This window comes from Xenopus laevis, chromosome 4L (assembly GCF_017654675.1).
Source record: "Xenopus laevis strain J_2021 chromosome 4L, Xenopus_laevis_v10.1, whole genome shotgun sequence".
Taxonomy (NCBI): domain Eukaryota; kingdom Metazoa; phylum Chordata; class Amphibia; order Anura; family Pipidae; genus Xenopus; species Xenopus laevis.
This window is the reverse complement of record NC_054377.1, coordinates 70,195,994-70,222,091: the sequence shown is the minus strand read 5'-3', so window position 1 is coordinate 70,222,091 and position 26,098 is coordinate 70,195,994. Positions and strand designations below refer to the sequence as shown.

The following is a 26,098-nucleotide window of genomic DNA, read 5'->3' as shown; positions in this document are numbered from 1 at the left end:
TGCTTGGATGGCTGCCCCCATGGCTACACAGCAGCTTGTTTATATACACTATAAGTGGTGTTTCTGAATCAAGTACACCAGTTTTACCAGTGTAGGGCAAAAGTACACTATATTGACATTCCTTTAAAACACTTTCATTTTTTGGTGTTACTGTTCCTTAAAATGATTGACAAAAACATAATGAAGTATCTGTGCAATGAATACTTTATTTTATTTATTTTTACACAATTTCTAATTTCCAGCAAATTTCCTTTTAACAGATCCTGTCATAGTAAGTTAGGTTGAAAAAAGACACACGTCCATCACGTTCAACCTTTTTACTTTTTTTAACCTGCCTAACTGGCAGTTGATCCAGAGGAAGGCAAAAAAACCCCATCTGAAGCCTCTCCAATTTGCCTCAGAGGGGGAAAAATTCCTTCCTGACTCCAAAATGGCAATCGGACTAGTCCCTGGATCAACTTGTACTATGAGCTATCTTCCATAACCCTGTATTCTCTCACTTGCTAAACACCATCCAACCCCTTCTTAAAGCTATCTAATGTATCAGCCAGTACAACTGGTTCAGGGAGAGAATTCCACATCTTCACAGCTCTCACTGTAAAAAACCCTTCCAAATATTTAGGTGGAACCTCTTTTCTTCTAATCGGAATGGGCGCCTCCTGGTTCCTGGTCCGCCACCTGTAATGGGTGCCTGTGATGTTTCTGCTCTGGTCCCTGATCCTGGAGAGGTGGTTCATGACTCTTGCGAAGTGGTTTCTGTTCCTTTTGATGCCCCCATTCCGGGTCCTAGTAGTGTTCCACTTATTGGACTAAAAAGTATGGGGGGGCATTCGACTTTGGGATTGCCCGGTGGTCGATCCTCAAGGGGGGGTAATGTAAGGACCAGCCCGGGACTTGAACCCTGTGTGCTGCACTTACTCCATGAGCCACTGGAGGCTCTTAGGGCTGGCCCTGGTTCCTATGCTATATGTTCAGGTATTCTCCCTGTCTATAGTTTTCTCTTCCCTGTTCTCCACCCACCTTGTTTCCCTCATGTGTTTCTCATTCCTCATCACCAATCCTTTATAAACCCAGACCTGAGCGTTGCCCAGGGCCAAGTCATTGTGTGTGTTCCTGTATGACCTGCATTCCTTGTTCCTGTATTCCTGAATTCCTTGTTCCAGTGTTCTTGTTCCAGCATTCTTATGCCAGCATTCCTTGCCCTCCTGGATTTAATGGTAACGACCTTGGTTTGAGCTTGTTTTTGATTTATGCCTTTATTCCAGCATTCCTTGCCCTCCTGGATTTAATGGTAACGACCTTGGTTTGAGCTTGTTTTTGATTTATGCCTGTTCCTGTTATTATCTTCTGTTGCCATTAAATCTGCAATATCACTATGTCATCTCCAATTGTGTATGGGTATCCCCCTGGGCTTCCACCATGCCCACTTCCTAGTGTGGGGTTAACTCCAGTTACAGTCCTGGTTCCTATGCTATATGTTCAGGTGTTCTCCCAGTCTATAGTTTTCTCCTCCCTGTTCTCCACCCACCTCGTTTCCCTCATGTGTTTCCCATTCCCATAAATTTTAAATTCGACCCTTGATAAATCTGGCCCTAAATATGTACAAGTTCTGGAGACTTACAAGTCGCTGTAGTAACAATCTGACAACAGACAGGGAAATAAACTGCTTGTCACAGCCCTGGTTCGGTTCAGGAAATCATTAACAATGGCAAACATGGCTTCATTAATGAAGGTAGTTCTGGAGCAGGATCTGGAAGCTTGGGAGCCAGTCCTAGAGAAGGATCTGGAGGATGAGCAGGCTTTGGAAGCTCAGGAGCCAGTCCTGGGAAAGGGAAAGCGAAAGCAGCAGGACCTGCATGTATCAGGATCTGGAGGCTCAGCAGGTAGTTCTGTAGCAGGATCTGGAGGCTCGGGAGCCAGTCCTACAGAAGGATCTGGAGGCTGAGCAGGTAGTTCTGGAGCAGGATCTGGAGGCTCGGGAGCCAGTCCTAGAGAAGGATCTGGAGGCTGAGCAGGTATCTCTGGAGAAGGATCTGAAAGCTTAGGAGCCAGTCCTACAAAGGGAAAGCAGCAGAACCTGCATGTATCAAGATCTGGGGGCTGAGCAGCTAGTTCTGCAGCAGGATCTGGAGACTCAGGAGCCAATTCTAGAGAAGGCTGAGCAGCATATCCAGGATCTTCAGAGTCGTACACCAGTATGTCCTGTAGGTTCCTGAGTTGTCAGTGGAAAAATAAAGAAGCAAAAAGTAAAATCTTTGAGATTTATACTTCCATCCTGTACCTCTACCTCTGTATATTTACCTACAAACACTCCAAGTCATACATTTTTGCTGGTGTTGGCATAACCCAATATTCCCATTCTTCTGCTTATCCTCAATAAGCTCCTTTATTTTTTTTTTTACTGTGATAGACAACTTTTTGATTTGGAAATTTGAGGTAGTTGATAGGAATAGCTCCACACAGACCCCAACATAAACAACCCTTTTTACTACCAATCACCCTCTGCTACCTTCATGGTATCCTTCATGGAATTTATACTACCGAACACTGCCTTCCAGTCTCTACATTGTCATCTATACGTCATACAAATCTCATTCTTTCCTATAATCCATTGTGCATTAATTAACCTATACTGTGTACTCACAATTCAGGTGGTGGGCTTGGGGTGCGGGCCTGTTCAACTACTTTCCGATCCTCTTCATAAAAGATTGTACAGAGGAAGAAGCATCCTCCAATCACTGCCAGAACTGGCAATATTATCAAGGCATGTTGCAAGCAGTGCATTGGGCTGGTTTCTGGTTGCCACATCTGGATCACCTCAGAAATCTGATAAAAGACATAGAAGTTAATTGTTGCATGTTTATAAAGTGGTGACATATTACACAGGACTGCACAGCAGAGAGACACTATGATAACAAACCATTTACAGTGGCTCAGATATAAAGCTAAAAGGTTGGGTTTGCTAGAGTTTAAAATCTTAAGGGGAATCAAATGCACTTACCTTCTCAATGATAAATGGAGCAAATACCCCTCCTCCTAACTGTGCTATAAAAGACTGCAAGGCTATTGCTGTGCCTCGGGAATTTGGCATTACTACCGACTGGCAAGAGAGAAAAGAAGGGATTATCAGGAAAGAAGTCACTGCCATTATTATTATTTGATATCATATCTTGCGCTTATTGGTGTCCAACATGGGGTTACGTTATCAATAAAAAAGCATATAAACCCGATGTTTAGGACCCAAACACTATGATTCTGTCTGTGGGTAAACCAGGATATGAAAGCAAAAAGTTCTGCAAGAGATATATTTACCAGTATCATGTCAGTAGCTACAGCCTGGTTTATATTCAGTAGAACGCCACCTACAAAGATGAACCCCTGTAGGAGAGAGTAGGGTGGTGAGATAAAAATATAAAATGAACCCACATCTAAATGGAATAATTTAATACAATTATTGGTGCCAATGCTGATGTCATCTCTAAGGTTGGCTCTCAAATCACTTTTATTAACTTATCCTCGAGTGTTAGTAATATTTTAAACCATTCATGTAGAACTGGGGCCATAAAAATAATCTATTTCTAATCTAAGTTAATTAGCTTCATGCTATCACCTTCTCTCAATCTCAACATCCCATGATATTGGGAGTACAAACATTATTGTGTCTTGAATTCAGTGGATATAACTCACATAGGCAAGGGTAAAGCTGATTTCTACACTGAAAAAGAAGATGCATATGAAAGATCCAGAGGCCAAAAGTCCTAAACCGGATACCAGTCGATCAGCGAATGGATACATCTTGAACCACCGAGTGATGATCACCGTTCCTATTTGTATCCCCACTATGTCAGCCATGTATTTAATCAAACCATAGATCATGCTAGAAGGAGACAAAGAGACAAGAATGTTTATTATATTGTTCAAATTGTATAATGTACCTCTAATAATAACTTCTCAGATCCTGAACTGAAACAATTTAATATACATCCTAAACAATACATTGCTCTTGTTAAAGGCTATCTGCTAAACCATAGCAAGGCTTGTTCATAATGGGACTGGTAAACACACATTTAGGGGCAGATTTATCAATGATCGAAGTGAAAGTGAAATTTGACTAGGGAATAGTTAAAATTTGATTCGAGTTTTTAAAAAAAATTCTAATTTGATTATAGAAATGTATCATGTACTGGCCCTTTAATACTTTGAATTAGACTATTTGCCACCTTAAACCTGCCGAATTGCTGTTTTAACCTATGGGGAACGTCCTGGGATAAATTTGGAGTTGTTTGCAGCCTTCCTGAAAATGGAGTTGTTTTTAGAGAAAAAACATGAATCGAATTAGATTCGATTCAAAATGATTCGATTTGAATTGAATTTAAGTTTGCGGGTCGAATTTTGAGTTCTTGGGAGTTTATGGGAGTTTAATAAAACTCCCATTAACTCTAAATTCGACCCTTGATAAATCTGCCCCTAAATATGTACAAGTTCTGGAGACTTACAAGTCGCTGTAGTAACAATCTGGCAACAGACAGGGAAACAAACTGCTTGTCACGGCCCTGGTTTGGTTCAGGAAATCAGGAACAAGGGCAAACATGGCTTCATTAATGAACGTCACGGACCATGAAGCGAAGGTGAGAAAAACAAAGCTCCGTCTGAAAGTGGAGGAGAGGGATTAGTAATATATATACATCTTCTGCAATTTTCCATTTGATTGTTATTTATCATAAATAATACTCACATTTTAAATAGTATCCTCAGATTTTTGAAGAAGGAGGAGGTCAACTTCCAAATATATTGAAAACTGAGGATCTGCATCTGAGGGTCATCACTGTGGTCCTCAGTGTAGCATCTAGGTGGTTCCTTCATGAAACAGATTAGCAACACTAGGCACACTAATCCCAAGCCTGCAACTGTCTGTGTTCAAAGAAAACAGCAGTTAAGTACCCAGCCATGTATCTCTTTTCATGTAGAGTATCCAATCAACTAAACTGATAGTAAAAGGCTAATATCTCACAACAACCACTGTTTTATTTGTCTTTTAATGTTTAGCCAATATTCAATTGTATCTTCTCATCACCCCAATATAATTAATGGTAACCGGTTGAATTTTCCTTACCTGCAGTGCAAGACGCCAGTTTGAGCCTAAGTAGACTGGCACAATTGCTCCCACAACGATCCCAAAGGCACTGTAACAGAACCAAGGAGATTCAGGGTTAATATAACAGAATCCACACACAAACCAACAGGAATGTAGCAGGAATCCAGGTACAAATTGCAGCTTACCCCATTATATAGCTGAAACTGTTAAACATGCATAAAGTCCCTCGTCGATTTTCAGGTGGGCACAGGTCATCAATCAGGGTCAGGGAAATGCCTGCAAAAAAACTTTCTATTGCGGCCACGGCACTCCGTATAAAAGGGATGGTCCAACCCCACTAAAGGATAAGAGGGTACAAATTTTTATAAGTTAGGATTCATGAAGAATTAATATTACTGAGTACAGGTTATACGCGAAGTGAAATCTCATTGACCATCCAATACATCGACTCTTACCTCCTGGGGAATTACGGAACAGCTCGCAACAAACAGAGTCCAATACGTTACTCCCAGACACATGAGGGTCCTCCGGCTGATCTGATCTGATAGATGTCCAAAGAATGGATTGACCAAGGCAAAAACAATAGCAAAACCTGAAGGAAGAGAGAGAATATTGTGAGCTTCAGACATGGACCAAGCCCACAACTGACTAAAAGAGAAATCTGCTACAGACAGACAGAAAGAGGGAATGATAAGTATATCCATAAGAGAGAAAGTCCAAGGAATGTGACCTTACATGTTTCTACTCTCGCAACTTTGTCAATGGAGAGTTCATATTCTGCTTCAATCAACGGCATAACACCTGTAAGAGGAACAAAGTACCATATGGACACGTTAGTACAGGTAGTGAAGTGGTTCTGTTACCTTCAGAAAATGTATTTCTTCCTTCCAGCCCCTGTCTTACCTTCAGCTAGATATGTGTCCATGTAATGGACGAATCTGATAATGAGAAGTATGAGCAGTGTAACCTTCGCACAGAGGTATGGAAACGGTGCCCTTCTCTCTTTTTCCCCTTTCTCTATGTCGATCGGGACAGGATCACATACTTGTGTCGATCTAATGCAAAATTTTCTGAAGAAGTTGATATTTCTACAATTAAAATCACAAGAGAAATGACAATTTAATTTTTTTATTTTGCATTTGGTGAGTCTCAACAGATAAATCAGAATACAATGTGGATGAGCTCTCACAAAACGATTTTGTATGAACATGATGTCAGAGAGCAGCCACATTATACCAACAGATGCACCTTCTTGAAATACTACCCACAAGTTAAAGATTCTTACCCTTTATTGGCAAATGAGCGAAACGCCATTCTAATATAAAAGATGTTATTAAAAAATGAATTTCAGAAAATTCACTGCTGGGGTTTAGTAAAGCAGTGAAACTTCTGAAATGACCAGCTGTCTGGTCAGCACTGCCTTAAGTAGGTCACAGACATTATGACATCACAATGTAACGTGACCGTAGCAACCAGTTACTGAGTTGGCACTTTGCTAATAATAATTGTAATAAGTACGTCACTGACATTATGACATTATAATGTAACACTGCCATAGCAACCAGTTGCTGAATTTGCACTTTGCCAATACTAATTGTAATAAGTAGGTCACTGACATTATGAGATCATAATGTAATGTTACAATAGCAACTGGGTATGAATATGAACAAAGTATGAACTTTGCCAATAATAATTATAACACATAAAGCACAAGCCTAGTTATAATGCATAAATACTCTATATGAGAAGAAGTTAAAGATTCTTACCCTTTGTTGGCAAATGAGCGAAATGCCATTCTAATATGAAAGATGTTATTAAAAAAAAATGAATTTCAGAAAATTCACTGCTGGTGTTTAGTCCAGTAGTGAAAATCCTGAAATGATCAGCCGTCTTGTTGGCACTGACTTAAGTAGGTCACTGACATTATGACATCACCGACTCATATGACATCATATGATGCAATGTTGCCATAGCAACCAATTGCTGCCTTGGCACTTTGCCATATATGGTCACATAACATCCCATAATATATATCACAATGTAACGCTGCCATAGCAACCATTTGCTGCCTTGGCACTTTGCCAATAATAATACATAAAACACAGGCTTAGTTATAGTGCATAAATACTCTATGCGGTATATTTATCAAATACCGCCTCTCTCTATTCATTTCTATGGGATTTTTTAAAAGCTTATTCATTAAAGGGTGAACTTTTACTTTCACCCTTTGATAAATACGCCTTTAAAAATTCCATAGAAATGAATGGAGAGTGGCAGAATTTCACTCTAGCAGACTGTGGCGAACTTTAACTTCACTCTTTGATAAATATACTCCTATATATGAGAAGTTGAATATTCTTACCCTTTGTTGGCAAATGTGTGAAATGCCATTCTAATATAAAAGATGTTATTAAAAAAAAAATAATTTCAGAAAATTCACTGCTGGTGTTTAGTCCAGTAGTGAAAATCCTGAAATGACCAGCTGTCTTGTTGGCACTGACTTAAGTAGGTCACTGACATTATGACATCACCGACTCATACGACATCACAATGTAATGCTGCCATAGCAACCAATTGCTACAGTGGCACTTTGCCATATATGGTCACATAACATCCCATAACATATATCACAATGTAACGCTACCATAGCAACCAGTTGCTGAGTTGGCACTTTGCCAATAATAATTGTAATAAGTAGGTGACTGACATTATGACATCACAATGTAACGCTACCATAGCAACCAGTTGCTGAGTTGGCACTTTGCCAATAATAATTATAACACATAAAGCACAAGCCTAGTTATAATGCATAAATACTCTATATGAGAAGAAGTTGAATATTCTTACCCTTTGTTGGCAAATGAGCGAAACGACATTCTAGTATAAAAGATGTTATTAAAAAAAAAATTATTTCAGAAAATTCACTGCTGGTGTTTAGTCCAGTAGTGAAAATCCTGAAATGACCAGCTGTCTTGTTGGCACTGACTTAAGTAGGTCACTGACATTATGACATCACCGACTCATACGACATCACAATGTAATGCTGCCATAGCAACCAATTGCTACCTTGGCACTTTGCCATATATGGTCACATAACATCCCATAACATATATCACAATGTAACGCTACCATAGCAACCAGTTGCTGAGTTGGCACTTTACCAATAATAATTATAACACATAAAGCACAGGCCTAGTTATAATGCATAAATACTCTATATGAGAATAAGTTGAATATTCTTACCCTTTGTTGGCAAATGAGCGAAACGACATTCTAGTATAAAAGATGTTATTAAAAAAAAAAATATTTCAGAAAATTCACTGCTGGTGTTTAGTCCAGTAGTGAAAATCCTGAAATGACCAGCTGTCTTGTTGGCACTGACTTAAGTAGGTCACTGACATTATGACATCATCGACTCATATGATGTAATGTTGCCATAGCAACCAATTGCTGCCTTGGCACTTGGCCACATATGGTCACATGACATATACAACTTCTTCTACACAAAGGTATTTCCCGCAACTATCCAAGTCTAAAGTTTAAATATGACACTTGTTTTTCAGAAAAATGTAAAATGAAATTGGGATAAGGTTAAAAAATCCGATAGGAATTTTGTCGGTTCTGTTTTGTATGTTTATTTTTTTATTTCGGCTACGAGTTAAGGTGATGATTCTTGATACACAATGCTGTGTTTGGTCATTCTCATCAGATACACTAGCACTTCCCCAAAATATTCCTAATAAACCTGTTAGAGGACAAATGGGGCAAACTTTTTTAAAAAACTTCGAAATTCCACCATCGAATTTGATACTTCGATAGTCAAAGTATTTTTTCGATCGAAAACGGACGTTTTCGAGTGAAGTAAAAATCGAAGGATTCAAAGGATAGTACAAAAAAAATCTTCGACTTCTAAAAACTTAGCCAAAGACTCAGAGAGGTTCTAGGAGGTCCCCCATAGGCTAACAGCAATTCGGCAGGTTTAAGGTGGTGAAGTGTCGAAGTCAAAGTTTTTTAGAGACAATACTTCGATTTTCGAATGGTCGAATTTGTGGTGAAGTATTTTCAATTTGAATCGAATTTTGGCCTATTCGATGGTCGAAGTACACAAAAATGACTTAGAAATTTGAAGTTTTTGAATTTGAAAATTCACTTTGACCTTTAGTAAATGGGCCCCTGTGTGTCGTATGTAGTTTTGTATATTCGACAAACTGTGACCCACACCCAAGGTTGGACTATAGGACTATTTACATTTTATAAATAACTTTAAAAGCTTTAAAGAAATTACAGTTTCAGTAAATATAAAAACGTGATAGAATATACACACAAGCCCCCGTATTTTTTGGGTGAACATAATATTTTATCAGGGAACCCATTTGTGTTTCTAGCCATTGCATCACTGCTCTAAATACAACTTGACTCTATTACAGGAGGGTAGAGCCACTTTGCAGTTGGTCTCCATTCTAACCCTAAATGCATTGTCTCTTACTCTATTTGTTGTATGAGACCTATACAGAGCCTACGGCATCTCTAAATATGATCATAACCATCAACAAGACCATGAACTGAACAAATTACATTTTATTGAAACTCCTGGTCACAATGTAGTTTATGGAGACTGCAATATCAGTGGCCCTGTTATAAGCAGCACAAAGTGTTTACTTTTTAAACGGATTCTGTCATGATTTTTATGGTTTAGTTTTTATTTCTAAATGACACTGTTTACACTGCAAATAATTCACTCTACAATATAAAATTCCATTCCTGAACCAGCAAGTGTATTTAGTTGTAATATTGGTGTGTAGATGCATCTCAGGTCATTTTGCCTGGTCATGTGCTTTCAGAAAGAGCCAGCACTTTAGGATGCTGCTTTCTGGCAGGCTGTTGTTTCTCCTACTCAATGTAACTGAATGTGTCTCAGTGGGACCTGGATTTTACTATTGAGTGCTGTTCTTATATTTACCAGGCAGCTGTTATCTTGTGTTAGGGAGCTGCTATCTGGTTACTTTCCCAGTGTTCTGTTGTTAGGCTGCTGGGGGGGAAAGGAAGGGGGTGATATATGGGGTTCCGTTTGTCCCAAATACATTCTGTATACAAAACTATCCCTAATACACAGAATGAATGTCTCTCATGGTATATAAGTATTTGTGACCATACACAGAGAAAAAAAAATATACAAAAGACTTATTTCTATTAAAGAATGAAAACAAAATCTGGTTAGTGCACAAAAGGACGTCATTATATCACAAACTCCATTCTGTACAGTTTAACAAGCAATCTGTCTCACCAATGTATAACCTCCATGTAACGGACACACATATGTGCAAAGTTACTTACAGAATGAATTATGTAAAAACAAAGTTGGACATAATATATAATAGTGTAACTAACTAGTGCATGTCAAGCTAGATTTGAATGACATACCTCCCAACATTTTGGAAGTAAAAAGAGGGACAAAATTTTTTTTTTGACCACACCCATTTTTGTGGCCACACCCCGTAATTACCATGTTCATTTTACAAAGTTTGGCAGGTTATAAAAATTTGAAAATATTTCTCCTTATCTAAACTGTTAAAACTACTTATTTTCTTATCTCAAAATTGTTACAAAGTTTCTTAGTTGCACCTGTTAGCTGTACTGGCCTCTCTGCCAAAAGCCAATTAAGTTAGAAATTTAAGACACAATAAAGATCTTTACACTTTGAATTGGTGCCTGCTGGAAGTCTGCGTTCATTGAGTGCCTGCTCCTTTTTACATTTTGGTTCGTCTGCCCCCTATGCTGAGGGCTCAGGGCAGTGCACCTGGGCCACTTCCCTTACGTGGTGAGTAATTTGTTTAACAAATTGAAGTACCCATACTACAGATGACTTCTGGTAAGTTAGAAATTTTGTTTCTTTTTCTGGCTGTTCAGTACAGAGAAAAGAGGGACTTTCCAGTACAAATGAGGGACTGCAGGCTGAGCTATTAAAAGAGGGACTGTCCCTCCAAAAAAGGGACAGTTTGGAGGTATGCACTGCGCACATGATCAGTCCCATGTCTCTGGCTAAAGCTATTATGTAGTAGTTGAACTATAGGTAAGCACATTATTAAGAGACTACTACAAGCTAATTGGTGCAAGATTACAGCTGGGAGGAGACATTGGAGTCTAACTATCATATACAAAACTTATAACTGTCTCTGAGAGTCAGGCAAAGCAGCCAGACAAGCACAGTAACTTCTGGTACATTTAATACAACATGGCAGGTGGGTGTGGCCTTTCCCATTATTGCTCTCACCTTAGACAGGAAGAGGAACAGGAGTGAGTCATAAGATAATGGCAAAACAGCAGGAATGCCCTTAACCAAAATGGCCACACAAGCAGGTTACTACAATAAGAATAGCCATATCACCTAAAATGATCATATTTATATAAGTTTTGCATAATTTTCTTTCTCTACAATCATTATAAGTGCAGCATTATATTTATCAGCCATTTGTAAAAACTTCCATTTATGAACCTGTAGTGTTTAACAGCAGCTCTTTTAGGAAATGTTTGTTCATGTTTATTACTATGCAGCACAGGGGACATTAGAGGGTGCCCTCTATAGCAGGTCAGATACTTTGCCTTCTCATCTTGTTTGTATATGACAATAAGCTTTGTTCTTATTGGTTCAGGAATGTGAATGACAGTGTTGCTTCACAGAATGGTTATTTTATCTGTTTTGTGAAACAAAACTGTCATTTTGTGGAAAGAATGAATCCTGTGCTATAAAATCTTGCTTTCTGTCGCAGATATCTATTTAATCATTCAAATCTAGCTTGACATGCACTAGTTAGTTACACTATTATATATTATGTCCAACGGCCTGGAGAGAACACTGTATATACTATTTATAAACTGACAAGTGTTGGAACATTTCAGCGGGAAAAATCAGTCCTGTGCAGTGACCCCACTGCATTAGGATATAGGGCCAATGTTTTCCATATCCAGCAGCCCTGTGCCATTAAGGGTAGAACTAGAGAAGCGGTTTCCATTCTGCCGCATCCGACATGCTGCGGCAAAACGCAGGCGTTAAGTCGGATGCAAGGGAAAATAAGGTAAGAAATAGTAATGTTGCATGGTGTTGCAGCGTTGATCCAACGCAACACGACTGTCAGATGCAGACGCTGGTCAGAGCATCCTAATTACATCCCCTTTAAGAGCTGTGTTGGTCCTTACACACAGCTATTCCCTTCTTTATTTACATTTTGATATGTGATATGTTCGCTCGCTCACAGGTCAGAATACGTTAATGCTTAATGAATTAAACTACAACAACAATGGTAAAAACACCAATGACCAACAAGATATTCAGCTTCAAAGCTGCAGCATGCATTAAAGGAGAAACAAACCCTACCCTACATAGACCCCCTCCAGCCCAGCTTCCCCAGCCCTAACTCTTTACTTACCCCTCGGTGCAGATTCTGTCCAGACGGCAGCATCTTCTGGCTCTTCGGTAATCTTCAGAATGAGAGCGGTGCTTCGGCATTTTCTGTGACTTTCAGCACATGCAGTCCAAAAATGTCCAGTGAAATTGCTCCAACTGCGCATGCGCCGATATGGCACTTACTTCCCGAAGATCAACGAAGAGAAGGAGATGGTTGACTTGAACTCAGCTGAGCTGAAATCTGAATCCGAGGGGTAAGTAAAGAGTTAGGGGCATTTGCACGGGGGGTCTATGTAGGGTAGGGTTTTTTTAAATTAAGGGTTTGTTTCTCCTATAAGGGGAGTCCTCAATATTAAAGTTATTTGTAAATATAATTGCAGTTAAGGGACAGCATCTGTCCCCTTCTGCTCTCTGTAGCAGCAGTCAGTTCTCCTCCAGCTCTTTTAATCAATTGCTTCTGTGTCTGGAGTCAGGGCAATTCGATTTACAAGTAACTTTTAGACCACGTAAAAAAATGTCATTGATGTATACTGGAAATTTACTTAGAATTACATTGTTCATTACATGAAAAAAAACACTTCATATAACGAAAAAAACCAAAGAGATGGACAATGTGACTCTGCCTTTATGCAATATTTAAATAGATTTCTGCACTGTCTGCATACACTTCCATAGGTGTACACCCCATGCCAATGAGCAGGCCAAGAAAGGAACAAAATTCTCCCTGCTGGATATGCACAAAAGCAAAGCAAAGAAATGACTACATTTTCTAAACCTTGCAAAATCTGTAATATCATATTAGAACTTTTCCATTACAGACGTAAGCTATTTTTTTTAGCGGTTTCAGTTATACACTTGAAATGTGTACCCAACTGCTTCAACGGAGAGTACAAGTTCCCGGCACTTTGCTCATTGTTTTGTTGATAAGTAAAGTGCTCGGATGCACTGGCAGCGACAATGACTTTGTGGTGCTTGTTGAAGTGATCCATAAATATTATCCAGTTCACAGAAAAATATTTTGAGGTCATGAAAGATAAAGTTTGCACAATGTCAAGCAGGACAGATAAAATACTGGCATTCAGTTCTGCAGAGCGACCCGAAAATTAAACCTGTCGTTTACTTGAAGATATTTGGTTTTAAATGCATTTATTGAAGAAAAGAAAGATATATGTAACAAAGATATATGATATATATAAGAAAGAAATGTGGTAAGTACGGTAGGGGCAGTTTTAAAGAGGAAATGATGGTGTATGACCTGCATACCTACTGTGTCCTTTAATGGTTTGGAGTTATTAGAATTCCATTTTTTGCTTCATTTTGGCCTGCAGGTGAAAATGCTATTGGGTTGTAGACTAAATAGCATGACATACACTGCAATATGTGATTGTCCTAACATGTACATAGGGAAGCCTTTTAGAAACCTGAGAAAGCAGATCTAGGAATATGTGGGTACAAAACTGCATGAGGATATGCCTCTGACTAGGAATATGACAATGTAAGTATGAAGGTCAAATGTCATCAATGGCAGAAACTGACAGGTATGGGTTCAGTTACCTGGAATCCCATTATTGTGTAATTTAGAAATTAAAAACGACACCATAAAAATCATGACAGAGGGGTCCGTTTACTAAAGTGCGTTAAAAATATTCACACAATATATAGACAGAATTTTCGCCAAATATGTTATCGCCAGTTTACTAACCTGCGGTAAATATAAATTTGCGAATTTTCTTGCGCAAGAATAATTGTTCGCCAGTTATCGCATTCGCTGAAAATAACGCTACGTACACATTAACGCATGGTTTACTAAACAGCGAAACGTGCTAAAGACAAAATTAACGCCAGAATATTCGCAAACTTTTACCGCCACCTATGTAGTGGCGTAAAAGTATTTTTTTCGCCAGAAAATTCTCAAGGGGCAGGAAATATCCCATAATACTGATTTTTTTTTACCCATCATTCTTTGCTGACAGGAGAGAGATCTGTAGCTATTGCTGACAGGATGTTTTGGCTTCTGCATCTATCTGTTGCAACAGCAGCAGTTTCAGCTCAGAGTCGTATTATTGGCAGCGGCATCACAGTCCAAGGATTCGTCAGCCTCTACACTTTTTTGGTTTCATTGTGATTGGCTACATTAAACTGTGCATTTCTATGAAGCAAAGAGATTGACTGGTATGATTTCTTGTTCCTATGATTCTATTGGCAGAAGGGTTTATATGATGCATACATGTTTGATTGGTGTTACTCTGGTAATGTTGGATGGATGGTATAATCATCAGTCAATAAAGTTTATGAGTTTTGAAGATGCATTTCTGGCCATAAATGTCACAGTAAAAATTGCCATAATAACCGCCATAAAACAAGACTATTTTATAGCATAAATATTCTCAAAAACTTAATTTTTCGCCAGAAAATTCGCAACTAGCTAAAATGACCGCTAACGTAACTTAACGTAGTTACCGCAAGTGATCACAATGACTTCTGAGCGTATCGCTGTTTAGTAAACTTAGTCGCTGCGAATATTCTGGCGTAAAAATATTCTCAGCGATAACATGCGGAAACTTAAAGTCAGATTTACCGCACTTTAGTAAACGGACCCCAGAATCCTTTTAAATATAAACAGCACATGCAAAACAGATTTCTTGAGGTAATACTGTTGCCAAATGAATCCTCTCATTAATGATGTGGTAAATAGAAAGACACTATTTAAGGTGCAAATAAAAAGATGGACTCTTTTGAAGTCCTCCTGATTAAGTAAAACACAAAGGGCATGGTTACCCACAGATATATGCATCACCTCCAGTCCTTTTGCCTTACTCCAAATTAATTTTTTATCTTTAAAGGAACAAATAAAAACTGGGTAAATAAATTGTGTGCAAAATAAAAAATGTTTCTAATATAGTTAGCCAAAAATGTCATGTATAAAGGCTGGATGTGTAACATAATAGACAGACTACTACTTCCTGCTTTTCAGATCTCTAACTTGCAATTGATCCTCAGCATTCAGCTCAGATTCAAAAGCAATATGTATATGCCCCCCTCAAGACACTGATTTGTTACTGCCTAGTAACCAGTCAGTGGAAACCAAGAGAGCTGAAAAGTAGGAAGTAGTGTTTCTGTTCTGTTAATGTCAGACATCCAGTCACTCTGGCCTTTATACATTACATTGTTGGGTAACTAACTAGATTAGAAACATTTTTTATTTTGCACAGCCTATCTATTTACCCAGTTTTTATTTTTACCCTGAACAATTCCTTAATCATACTTGGGAGGGGTTGTGCTAGTTAATCCCAGAGCAAGGAACACACATTCAGTATTGTAGTAAGTGTTTGGGACATGAAGCTGCTGGGGGTTAGCTGCAAGAACAGTCAAGCACTTTTCATAATTTATTTGTCAGTTATAATAACCTGCTGTGTAATTTTTCTTGGTTAATTAAAAGTGATATTTACTAAAACTATTTTTGCAGAACATTTTTGAACAAATATGGCAGGGGAGGGAGTGCTGGGAGGGTAATGGGCTCTTCATTTTACAAGAAAGTAGTATCTAGTACTGAATTTAGGTCATTTGTTTCATCAATGCCTTTTTATGCTCTGTTGAATTCACTTGGTCTAAAGTTCTATTTTTAGATCACATGCATAAACACTACGTCACTGAGAAAACTACCATGTTTTTTTCTAAACAGTCACAGGCAGGGAAAGAAGCATAGGCTTACTACAAATTCTGAATGGCTAGGTGGAATAACAAGTGGTGAATTAGATATTAAAATCAAAGCAAACTAAAAACTCAAGAAGTCATCATGATTGCATTAATAAATCAGCATAAGTGGTACAGGTAAGGGCCCTGTTATTCAGAATGCTCTGGACCTGGAATTTTCCGGGTAACGGATCATTTCATAATTTGGATCTTCATACATTAAGGGGCTGATTCACTAAGCTCGAGTGAAGGATTCGAATGAAAAATACTTCGAATTTCGAAGTATTTTTTGGGTACTTCGACCATCGAATTGGTTAAATTCGTTCGAATTCGAACGAAATCGAACGAATCGAACGAAATCGAACGAATCGAACGAAAAATCGTTCGACTATTCGACCATTCGATAGTCGAAGTACTTCCCCTTTAAAAAAAACTTCGACCCCCTACTTCGGCAGCTAAAAGCTACCGAAGTCAATGTTAGCCTATGGGGAAGGTCCCCATAGGCTTGCCTGTGATTTTTTGATCGAAGGATTCTCCTTCGATCGTTGAATTAAAATCGTTCGAATCGTTCGATTCGAACGATTTAATCGTTCGATCGAATGAAAAATCCTTCGATCGATCGATCGCAGGATTAGCGCTAAATCCTTCGACTTCGATATTCGAAGTCGAAGGATTTCAATCCGAGGGTCGAATTTCGAAGTATTTTTAACTTCGAAATTCGACCCTTAGTGAATCGGCCCCTAAGTCTACTAGAAAATCATGTAAACATTAAAGAAACCCAATGGGCTGGGTTTGTTTCCAATAAGGATGAATTATATCTTAGTTTACAAGGTACTGTTTTATTATTACTGAGAAAAGGGAAATAATTTTTTAAAATGTGGATTATGTAGTGAAAATGGAGTCTTTGGGAGAGGGCCTTTCCGTAATTCTGAGGTTTCTGGATAACGGGTTTCCGGATAACGGATCCAATACTTATGAACAAAGCCCAAGGGAAGAACCCCAAACATATACTGTTTTTCTCCAGAGCCATGTGTTGTTTCGCAACACATGGCTCTGAAACATATTTTGCAGTATTGCTGCAGTCTGGAGTTCTACAGGCAGCCAGTGTATATGCCCAGTCACACCACAAATGCAAAAAGCATTGGCACCTAGTCTTAAGTGCATTAGCACAGCAACACCACATGCACTAATGATGTAAGTGTACAATGGTCTGACAGCTGGCTACAGAAGTTGACAGTCACAAACAAAATGCTGTAATTAAGCCTGGATTAATTAAACTGGAATTTAGCCTGGGAAATGAATAAAAGACTGGCGGATCAAACTGGTGGGTTTCCTTCAGGGTACTCTGGTTTCCTCCCGTACTCCAATAATAAACATGCAGGTTAATTGGCTCTAGCTAAAATGAACTGTAGTTTGTGTGAATGTGATAGGGAAATTAGCTAATAACATTTACAGACTAGTGATGTGCGGGTTGGGATTTTTCCGACCTGCACTCCACCAGCGCCCACCCTCGTCCGACTTCCTTTTATAGACCTGTGCCGACCGGCCCCGCAATGACGTCACAAAAGGGGCGGGGTGAGCAGGCGCAGTGTCTATAAAAAAGAACCAGGAAGTAAGAAGCTGGCATTTGAAGCTGAAGGCCACTCATGAAGAGGAGTCGCCCGACCTGCAGGTATTGGGCCGGCCCACACATCACTATTACAGACCTATGTAAATATTTTTGTGTTGGCCATTTAGCCGTAGTCGCAAGTGTATCTACTTCAGCTAATGTGTTCGCTCTAAAGCTCACCTTAGTTAACCATCAAGCTGAATTGCCAGGAGAGCATCTAGGTATTTACCCAAATCTTAGCTGCTCTTTAGGCAGGTCCTGTTCTTGTAGGGATCAGGAAGCAGAATAAGACTCTAATTTTATTTCAGATTTTGCCATGTTTGGTGAAAGAAATAACAAAAAAACATACATGTCCTAATTTAAACAGTTCAGCACAAGCCATATTCATGGAACTAATACTAATAATAATAAGGTAGTATACTGACCCTTTAAAGGAATTGCTCAGAGTAAAAAGATAGGCTGTGCAAAATGTTTCTAATATAGTTAGTTAGACAAAAATGTAATGTATAAAGGCTGGAGTGATTTTATGTATAACAAGTCAGTCAGAACACTACTTCCTGCTTTTCAGCTCTCTTGGTTTACACTGACTGGTTACCCTGGCTACCAGGCAGTAACCAATCAGAGACTTGAGGGGGGGCTACATGGGTCATATCTGTTGCTTTTGAATCTGAGCTGAATGTGAGGATCAATTACAAACTCACTGAACAGAAATGTTCCATGTGGCCCCCCTTCAAGTCGCTGACTAACTCAGAGTTAAAGAGCTGAAAAGCAGGAAGTTGGATTCTGGCTGTTTTATTAGACATCTGTTCACTCCAGCCTTTATATATTACATTTTTGGCTAACTAACTTTATTAGAAACATTTTTTATTTTGCACAGCCTATTTACACAGTTTTTATTTTCACACTGAACTATTCCTTTAAATACAATCACCAAAAGCATAGTTTAAGCAATTTTAAATTAATAACCTAAACACAAGGTTTGTTTGCCAAACAATCCCCACTGACATTCTGAAATTGGAGGGTTGGTAACACTAGACAAACAGATATGTCCATTATTATACAGCTATGTCAGCAATGGTTAAAGACTAAATAAATAATTCCACCAATTAAACTGTAAGCTCTATGGTGTAGGAATCTTATTCCTCTTGTCTCTTAATACACAAGTTCTACTTTTTTTGTATTTATTTATATTTGATTATTGCATTGTTCCCTGTCTATTTTATTAAAGGAGGGAGAAGGAATGTTAATATAACTGGGAAAGACAATTTGTAATTGGACACCTAAGACCAGTTAAAACATAGCAGCATCGCACTCTGAGAAAAAGTAGGGAAAGTAAACAGGGCTGGTCAGTTTTAAATGCCATCTTTTAAATTAGATAACTTTTCTAACAAAATAGTGCTTGGACAAGGAGTATTGGGAAGATTGTTGTAGTTATAAGATACGTTACATTAAATATTCATTTTGCTAAGCAAATACTAACTAAGAAATTAGTAATGATAAAGACCAAATATCAGTACAGTTTAAAATGCACCCAAATCAGGTTTTTACAATTTTTTTTTGTGAAATAAAGAGCAGAGTATGAAGCAGTTTTTAGGCTTTTTTTTATAACATATAAAAAACATGTGTTTAAGTATAGAACATCTCAATGAGCTACTGTTTCACAAGATCCCCAATACAACTGCATAACATTTATTTTTTAATATTCAAGAGACAAGGTCAGTCTTTACTGCAGAAATTTTGCATCTGGAGAGTTATAAAGCGAAGATTTAAAAACTGGAATATTTTAGTTATTACATTTGTAGTGGATAAGGCCAGATTGTGTACCACATGGTGTTTACTGAAGACTCCATATGAACAGTAACATACTGCCGCTACTGCACAAAGCATGTAACCCTGCGGGTTAAACAGCACAGCTGAATTCAGTACTAAAGGTATCAGCAACAGTCCAAACCTTAACATCTGCCAAGTATTGCTGCAAGACATTCCAGATTTCCATTTCATACTGGCTATATCTTTCGACTATTAATTCTAAACCAAAGGTTTATAATACACGAAAATGTACTGAAATTATGCTGCTCAAGCATCAGCCTCATTAAATTTTCTTTTCTTATAGTTCTGCACCAAGTTGGAGGCAGTAATCTGGGCAGCCTTTCCTCTTTCCCAGCTCTGAAATGCATTCAGTCCTCTTTGGCCTGCCCTAAACAGGCTGCGTTCCAGTTCATCCAGTCGTGCCACTAGCCCTGAGGTATCTTCATTATAAGCATTTTGAGAAGAGTCCATAATGCGACGGAAACGTCCAACAAATGTCTGAAGGAGAAGAACGGAAACAAAGAATGAATAAAGCCATATTCAAAGCCAATTTAACAACTGTCTTTGTGTGGACAAGCCAACAATGTGCAATCGTTCTTTCCTGGAAAGTAGTTTACATTTCCTCATTAAAGCACATGTAAAACACACACACACACACACACACACACATACTGTATCTGTAAACAGCCTCTTTGAAATCTTTAAATGCCTGCCACTCTGGTTGTGCAAAGGTTGGTAGTAAGGCTGCAGCATCCACTTAACCACTAAAGCTGGCCATACACGTGGAGATCAACATCACTAAACAAGCAGATCTCTCCCTGCTATGCCCACCTTGAGGGTGACATCGGGCTGATCACAACAAGAAGAGTAGGAGTGGTCGAATCAAGGATCAACCGATGCGGTCCCTGATCAGACAAGATTTTTAAACTACTTCCAACCAAGATATTGATCAGGGAAGCCCATCGGAGGGCCCCATACACTGCCCAATAAGCTGTCAACTTAAGATGGCCATAGACGCAAAGATCTGATCGTACGAATCATCGAACTTCCCCAACTCCCGACCTGCCACTAACCATTCCGATCAAAGTAGAAAAGAACAGATCAGCCAATGTTCTGCCCCTGACAGCAATCGTACGAAAGTTATGTCCGAAATAAAGCTAGTGACAGTCTCCCTATGAAAATCGTATGATCGACAGTACATGCAGAGATATTATCGGCAGCCGACAGAAATCTTTTAACCTGTCCGATCGACCGATCTCCGCCGGACAAAACATGTTGGGATTCTCTACACATGGTCCGATCAGATCTTTGCGTCTATAGCCAGCTTTAATCTGTTGGCAGCTTATATCAACGCGTGTATGTGGAGCTTTAGGATTCTTTCTCCTCCTCTAACCCACTCTGCCTCCTCCCTTGGTAATTTACTTTGGCTGATGGCTACTGATCATGCTCACCTCCAACCAAAGGCAGTGAATCTTCTCAGCTCAGATTACAAAACACACCCATTGCAGTCTAGCCACCAATGAAGAAATGGCATTGCCAATTGCCACAGAAGCTGTCTGCTCCTAATTTTTTTCTCCTTAACTCCTCTCCTGAGGTTATCTTAAACATTACTATCCAAGCAGGACTTTTTTTTACTCAAAGTTCTACCTGTTTAAGCCTGCATCCTTTCTTGCACAAACTAAATAAGGGTCTTTGGAAACACGTGCTGGTTGCAGATGTAGACATCACTGATGATGTGTCACAGGGAAAATGGCCACCTGGTGAAAGCTGTTCTGTGTCTTAGAAAAATGTGATGAACAAAGGGCATATATGCAGCACAAATGATACATGGTATAAAAATATAGGGAACATAATAAGAGATACACAAGGTCCAGCAAACCTCACAGATAAACTTTTAGTTCTTCGCCTATCTGACCAACATTATTACTCCTGACTAGACTCCTGGCTACACAGACTTCTGGATCCTGAGATAAACAGCCTTACACTCAGGCACTAAACTGAAGGGTAGTTTTAGATTGCTTTGACTGGTTCTGTGCTACGTGAGGAAGGAAGTATTTTTATGCTGCAAAAAAAAAAAAAATTGATTACCACAAGTAAATAATTACCTGCAATATTGTCTTTGCAATCTCTGGGTTTTCTGGACTGTCAAAGTTGAGAAGTTGCGAGCCAAACCCATAGTAGTGAGGTCCCATCTTGTGCAGGTCCACCACATTGGCATCGGCACTGAAAACAGTTCGCCAGCCCTCTCGGTAAATCTTTGGAAGTTCTACTGAAAGTACACGTCTTTTGTTGTCATAAAGACCTTTCGCCAACCATAGTGGAAGTTCCATTTTGCTACCCTAATAAGAAAGGGAGGAATGTAACAGGATTATTACAGTAATGAATGCAATTTCACCAGCAGTTATTATTAACTCCTGCTTGGATACAAGGAATAAAAACTGGCATTTTAAGCAAGGGAGGCTTAAAATTATATTATGTAGTACTGAAAAAAAGGCAATCACAATTTCAGTTACACAGCACCGAAATATAACAAAAATATAGATCTTCTTGAACCTGATCTACTTGCAAATGACAATTTTTATACTCCAATGTCAACTTCTAAGTAATCAACCATTTAACAGACTTTTCCACATATCCATCTGGCCTATGTACAGCCCATTATGTGCAACCGGGCTGGGCCAATCTCATTTATAAAACAACAACATTTTTAATGAACATATACGGATGTTTCTCACAATTACTTTTGCTTTCATTGTTCAATAAAAACTCGGGTGGACATCCCCAAAAGGCTGCCCTGAAGTAGGCAAAATGTAAAGGAAAAAATGTTGCTCCATGTAAATTTTTTTTCCAGGAATATACATACAGTAGAACTTCGGTTTTACAAAATTCAAACTCCACCTCCGAGTGAATTCCTTGTCCATCGGACAAACAGCAAGGAGTTTTGCTGCTCATGAGAAATCTGCAAATACCCAAACAAATCTCTTAAAAATACATTCCACTAACACGGGGATCACTGTATGAAAAAAAACCACTTACAGTGATCCACCATAAATGCATTAGAATGCATTGTCGCACAACACTGCATTACATGTGACAATCCCAAGGTATTTTTAGGAGATTTGTCAATCCCAAATCCAACTGAACAGTAACACTGCCTGTGAGCCATGCCTGTTCACTCAGTCCAAGCTCATGAATGCTCTTGTGATTAGGGTTGCCACCTTTTCTAGAAAAAAAATACCGGCCTTCCTATATATTTATCTTTTTTCCCTATTAATAACATTGGGATGAACCATCATTTTTACCGGCCCGGTGGCAACCCTACTTGTGAATGATCTAAAAACTATAGTAAAGTTCGGTAAACATTCTGAAAGGCTCAGTGTTACTCCTATGGCATAAAACAAGCCGGGACTGGTAATCTGTAGGTTCTGGCAAATCCCAGAGAGGCTGCTGTAAATTGCCATAGACAGTCACTATTTAGTGGGTTGGTGGGGGGGGCTGTTTGGGCCTCTGTCTACTTGACATGCCAGGGCCTATTTTGACTCCCAGACCTGGCATAAAAGGTACATTTGTAGGCAGGCAATAGGCATTGCCCCTGGATGAAAGTTACCACACAGAGGTGCAAGAGCAAATGAACACAACATTCATAAAAACATTGACCAGATTCACCTCAGGGATGCTGTCACTGTCTCCACCTTTATCTAGGAAGCCGAGCCGAGGGAAGCCGCTTTCTATACAACAAGGTAGTTTTTCCTGTGACATTAAGAGATCTTCCAAGGAAAGAAAATTCTCCTCCCTGCCCAAGCCGGGTTCCACTGGCATGTAGGGTTCCCACATTAGGAATAATTTTTTATCTTCTACTAATCTGCAGAAGGAAACAACTAGCGAAAATGGCTGCAGTGCCACAAATTGAATGAATCTCCCGCGTTACTCCAATCCTGCCCACTACCGCGTCCCAAGCCTCGCTTTCGCTGCGCTATGGTGTAGTCAGCTGTTACTTGCGTTATTCTGAAATCTTCCGGTTGCTTTGTTTTGATTCGTCGTCAGTTGCATGTTTCCAAATGTAAAACGTGTGACTGATAACATTATTGTTTAAGTAACCCCGGTAGTACTACAATTGTGGCCTAACAGATTATATGGCTTTGGAGTGATAATTGCTTGACACAGGGCTGTATCAGTAGAGGGGCAGTTTTGAGCATAATACTATGGTGCTGCAAGGGCCAGAGATACACGTGGAGATTCCGGTAGATTTAGTTGCCCGGCAACAAATCGCCTCAAAAGATAGTTCCTCTAATAGTTTAAATGAAACTCTATTTTCCTTCTCTTTTTTTTCCCATTAAAACCACTTTGCTATAACCTGCAAATGATATAGACCTGTATCTTTTTACTGTTCCAGCAAGAAATAATGTTAATGGAGTTCACTGGAGAACCTAGTGACTCACAGCAACCCAGGAGCAGGCCTCCAAATATATCCTTGAAGCTAATTCACCATAATCTTCTGCACTGGAAGTCATCAGCGGTACAACTATTACTGTAATAGCATGTCAAACATCTCCACTGAGGGGGTTGGGTGTGATAAAAATAGCAAAGGTCTATAAAGGAACTGAAAACATAATTTAACCCCATTCTCCTAAGGCATGTTTTACCCATGTGCCAAGAACATTTTGATATTCTGTTGCAGTTCACATCGAAACGACGAAAACCCTGAAGTTATATACTGTATTGCACATACTGTAATTTTACAAATTACCATTGGTTTTAGATACTGTCTGTATTGTGAAGGGTTCTTTTGGGTTTTGTAGAGTGAGTGAAACTGACCACAATTGTGTCTTAAATTTTATATAGTGAATAATGTACCACCTATTTTAAAACATGTAATGCTTTTTTACAGGTCACGCTAAGGTGACTTCTAATATCCTCATATTTTCCAACAGAAGGTGCATTATTTATTAAGGTACACAAGTTTCAGTAAGTAGTGTGACAAATTAAATCACTAAGCATCTATTATAACTGATAATATCAGTAAGCACCATTTATAAGGTTATAATTTATAGGATATTAATGGCTTTTTTTGTATCATATATGTATTCAATTATACGTTAATGCATTCTTCTCTATGGACTCTCCCCATAATATGTAAAAAGGTAAAACACCACTTTGAAACTCTGCATCTACCACCTTCATATATTTTTTAATGGCATTCTGGCAGGCTCAATAACAATTGTATGATGTTCTTTAAAGGACAACATTTCAGAGCTTCTGCCTTTTAATAGAAAATTGCCAAATTGCATTAGTCTGCATTAAAAGGGATGATTTGCCTTTGTTAACTTTTAATATGTTACAGAATGGCTAATTCTAAGCAACTGTTCAATTGGCCCTTTTTTCTCTAAGATTTTGAATTATTTGCCTTTTTCTTCTGACTCTTTCCATCCTTCAAATGGGGGTCACTGACCCCATCTAAAACACAAATGCTCTGTAAGGCTACAAACTTATTGTTATTGCCCTTCATTAGTACTCCTCTTGCTATTGAGGCCCTCTCCTATTTATATTCCAGTTTCTTATTGAAATCAGTGCATGATTGCTATGCTACTTTGGACCCTAGCAACCACACTACTAAAATTGCAAACTGGAGAGCTGCTGTATAAAAAGCTAAATGACTCAAAAGCCACAAATAAAAAATTGCAAATTGTATTAGAATATCACTCTCTACATTATTCTAAAAATTAATGTAAAGGTAAACAACCCCTTTAAAGCGTAAGGTGCAAATTGAAGAAAACATTTTGGTTCATGCACCATTCATGCACTTCATAATCTTAATTCAGCTCAACCAGATACATTCCTTCTTTCCCTAAAACAGTAACATCACATGAGATCCTGCCACAACAGTGCATGTTCAAACCAGTAAAAGCATATAGGAACCTAATGCAAGATGATAAGGGTAACTGCACACTTACTAAAGGGGGTGTTCACGTTAAGGTCATATTTATCAAGGGTCGAGTTTCGAAGATAAAAAACTTTGAAAATTCGAATTCAAAAAGACCAACAGAAGCCAAGCCGAAGTTTTTTTTGGGTCGAAGAGGTCCGTATTCGGCCGAATTCGAATCGTACGATCAAAGGAATTTTGCATTCGATCGAATTCAATTCTAAGTTTTCCCCCCAAAAAACTTTGATTTCTCAATCTCCACCAATTGACTCCATATAGGTTCTAGGAGGTCCCCCATAGGCTAAACCAGCACTTCACGAAGTTTTAAAGAGACAGTATATGATAAATTTTGATATTCGAATTTAGCAGTTTTTTTCAAATCGAAGTTGGACAATTCCCTAGTCGAAGTACACAAAAAAATAGCTTGAAATTCAAAGTTTTTAACTTCGAAAATTCACTTCGACCCTTGAAAAAAAGCTGCCCCTTAGTATGAGGTAGAGAGTGGTATTCTGAGATAATTTGCAACTGGTTTTTATTATCTGTGGTTTTTGAGCCTTTTATTCAGCAGCT

At 38.8% G+C, this 26,098-nt stretch overlaps 3 protein-coding genes across 3 annotated transcripts; all 3 read right to left on the bottom strand.

Annotated features, from left to right (window-relative positions):
* Window positions 1-647: 647 nt before the first annotated feature.
* LOC121403033 (vegetative cell wall protein gp1-like) lies at window positions 648-3,812 on the bottom strand. Its single transcript, XM_041590261.1, has 4 exons — window positions 3,688-3,812; window positions 3,313-3,378; window positions 2,645-3,100; window positions 648-2,212 (listed from the first exon to the last, which is right to left on the bottom strand). The coding sequence occupies exons 3-4, from the start codon at window positions 2,875-2,877 to the stop codon at window positions 1,810-1,812; spliced, it is 636 nt and encodes a 211-aa protein (XP_041446195.1). The 5' UTR covers window positions 2,878-3,100; window positions 3,313-3,378; window positions 3,688-3,812; the 3' UTR covers window positions 648-1,809.
* Window positions 3,813-3,822: 10 nt separating this feature from the next.
* LOC121403032 (protein spinster homolog 1-like) lies at window positions 3,823-6,581 on the bottom strand. Its single transcript, XM_041590260.1, has 6 exons — window positions 5,999-6,581; window positions 5,831-5,896; window positions 5,551-5,687; window positions 5,281-5,432; window positions 4,497-5,183; window positions 3,823-3,877 (listed from the first exon to the last, which is right to left on the bottom strand). The coding sequence occupies exons 1-5, from the start codon at window positions 6,324-6,326 to the stop codon at window positions 5,054-5,056; spliced, it is 813 nt and encodes a 270-aa protein (XP_041446194.1). The 5' UTR covers window positions 6,327-6,581; the 3' UTR covers window positions 3,823-3,877; window positions 4,497-5,053.
* Window positions 6,582-19,383: 12,802 nt separating this feature from the next.
* On the bottom strand, window positions 19,384-23,502 carry gins3.L (GINS complex subunit 3 (Psf3 homolog) L homeolog). Its single transcript, NM_001087149.1, is given in 3 exon segments — window positions 19,384-20,106; window positions 21,714-21,947; window positions 23,275-23,502. Coding segments are annotated over 3 exon segments (633 nt in total). The 5' UTR covers window positions 23,443-23,502; the 3' UTR covers window positions 19,384-19,875.
* Window positions 23,503-26,098: the final 2,596 nt, after the last annotated feature.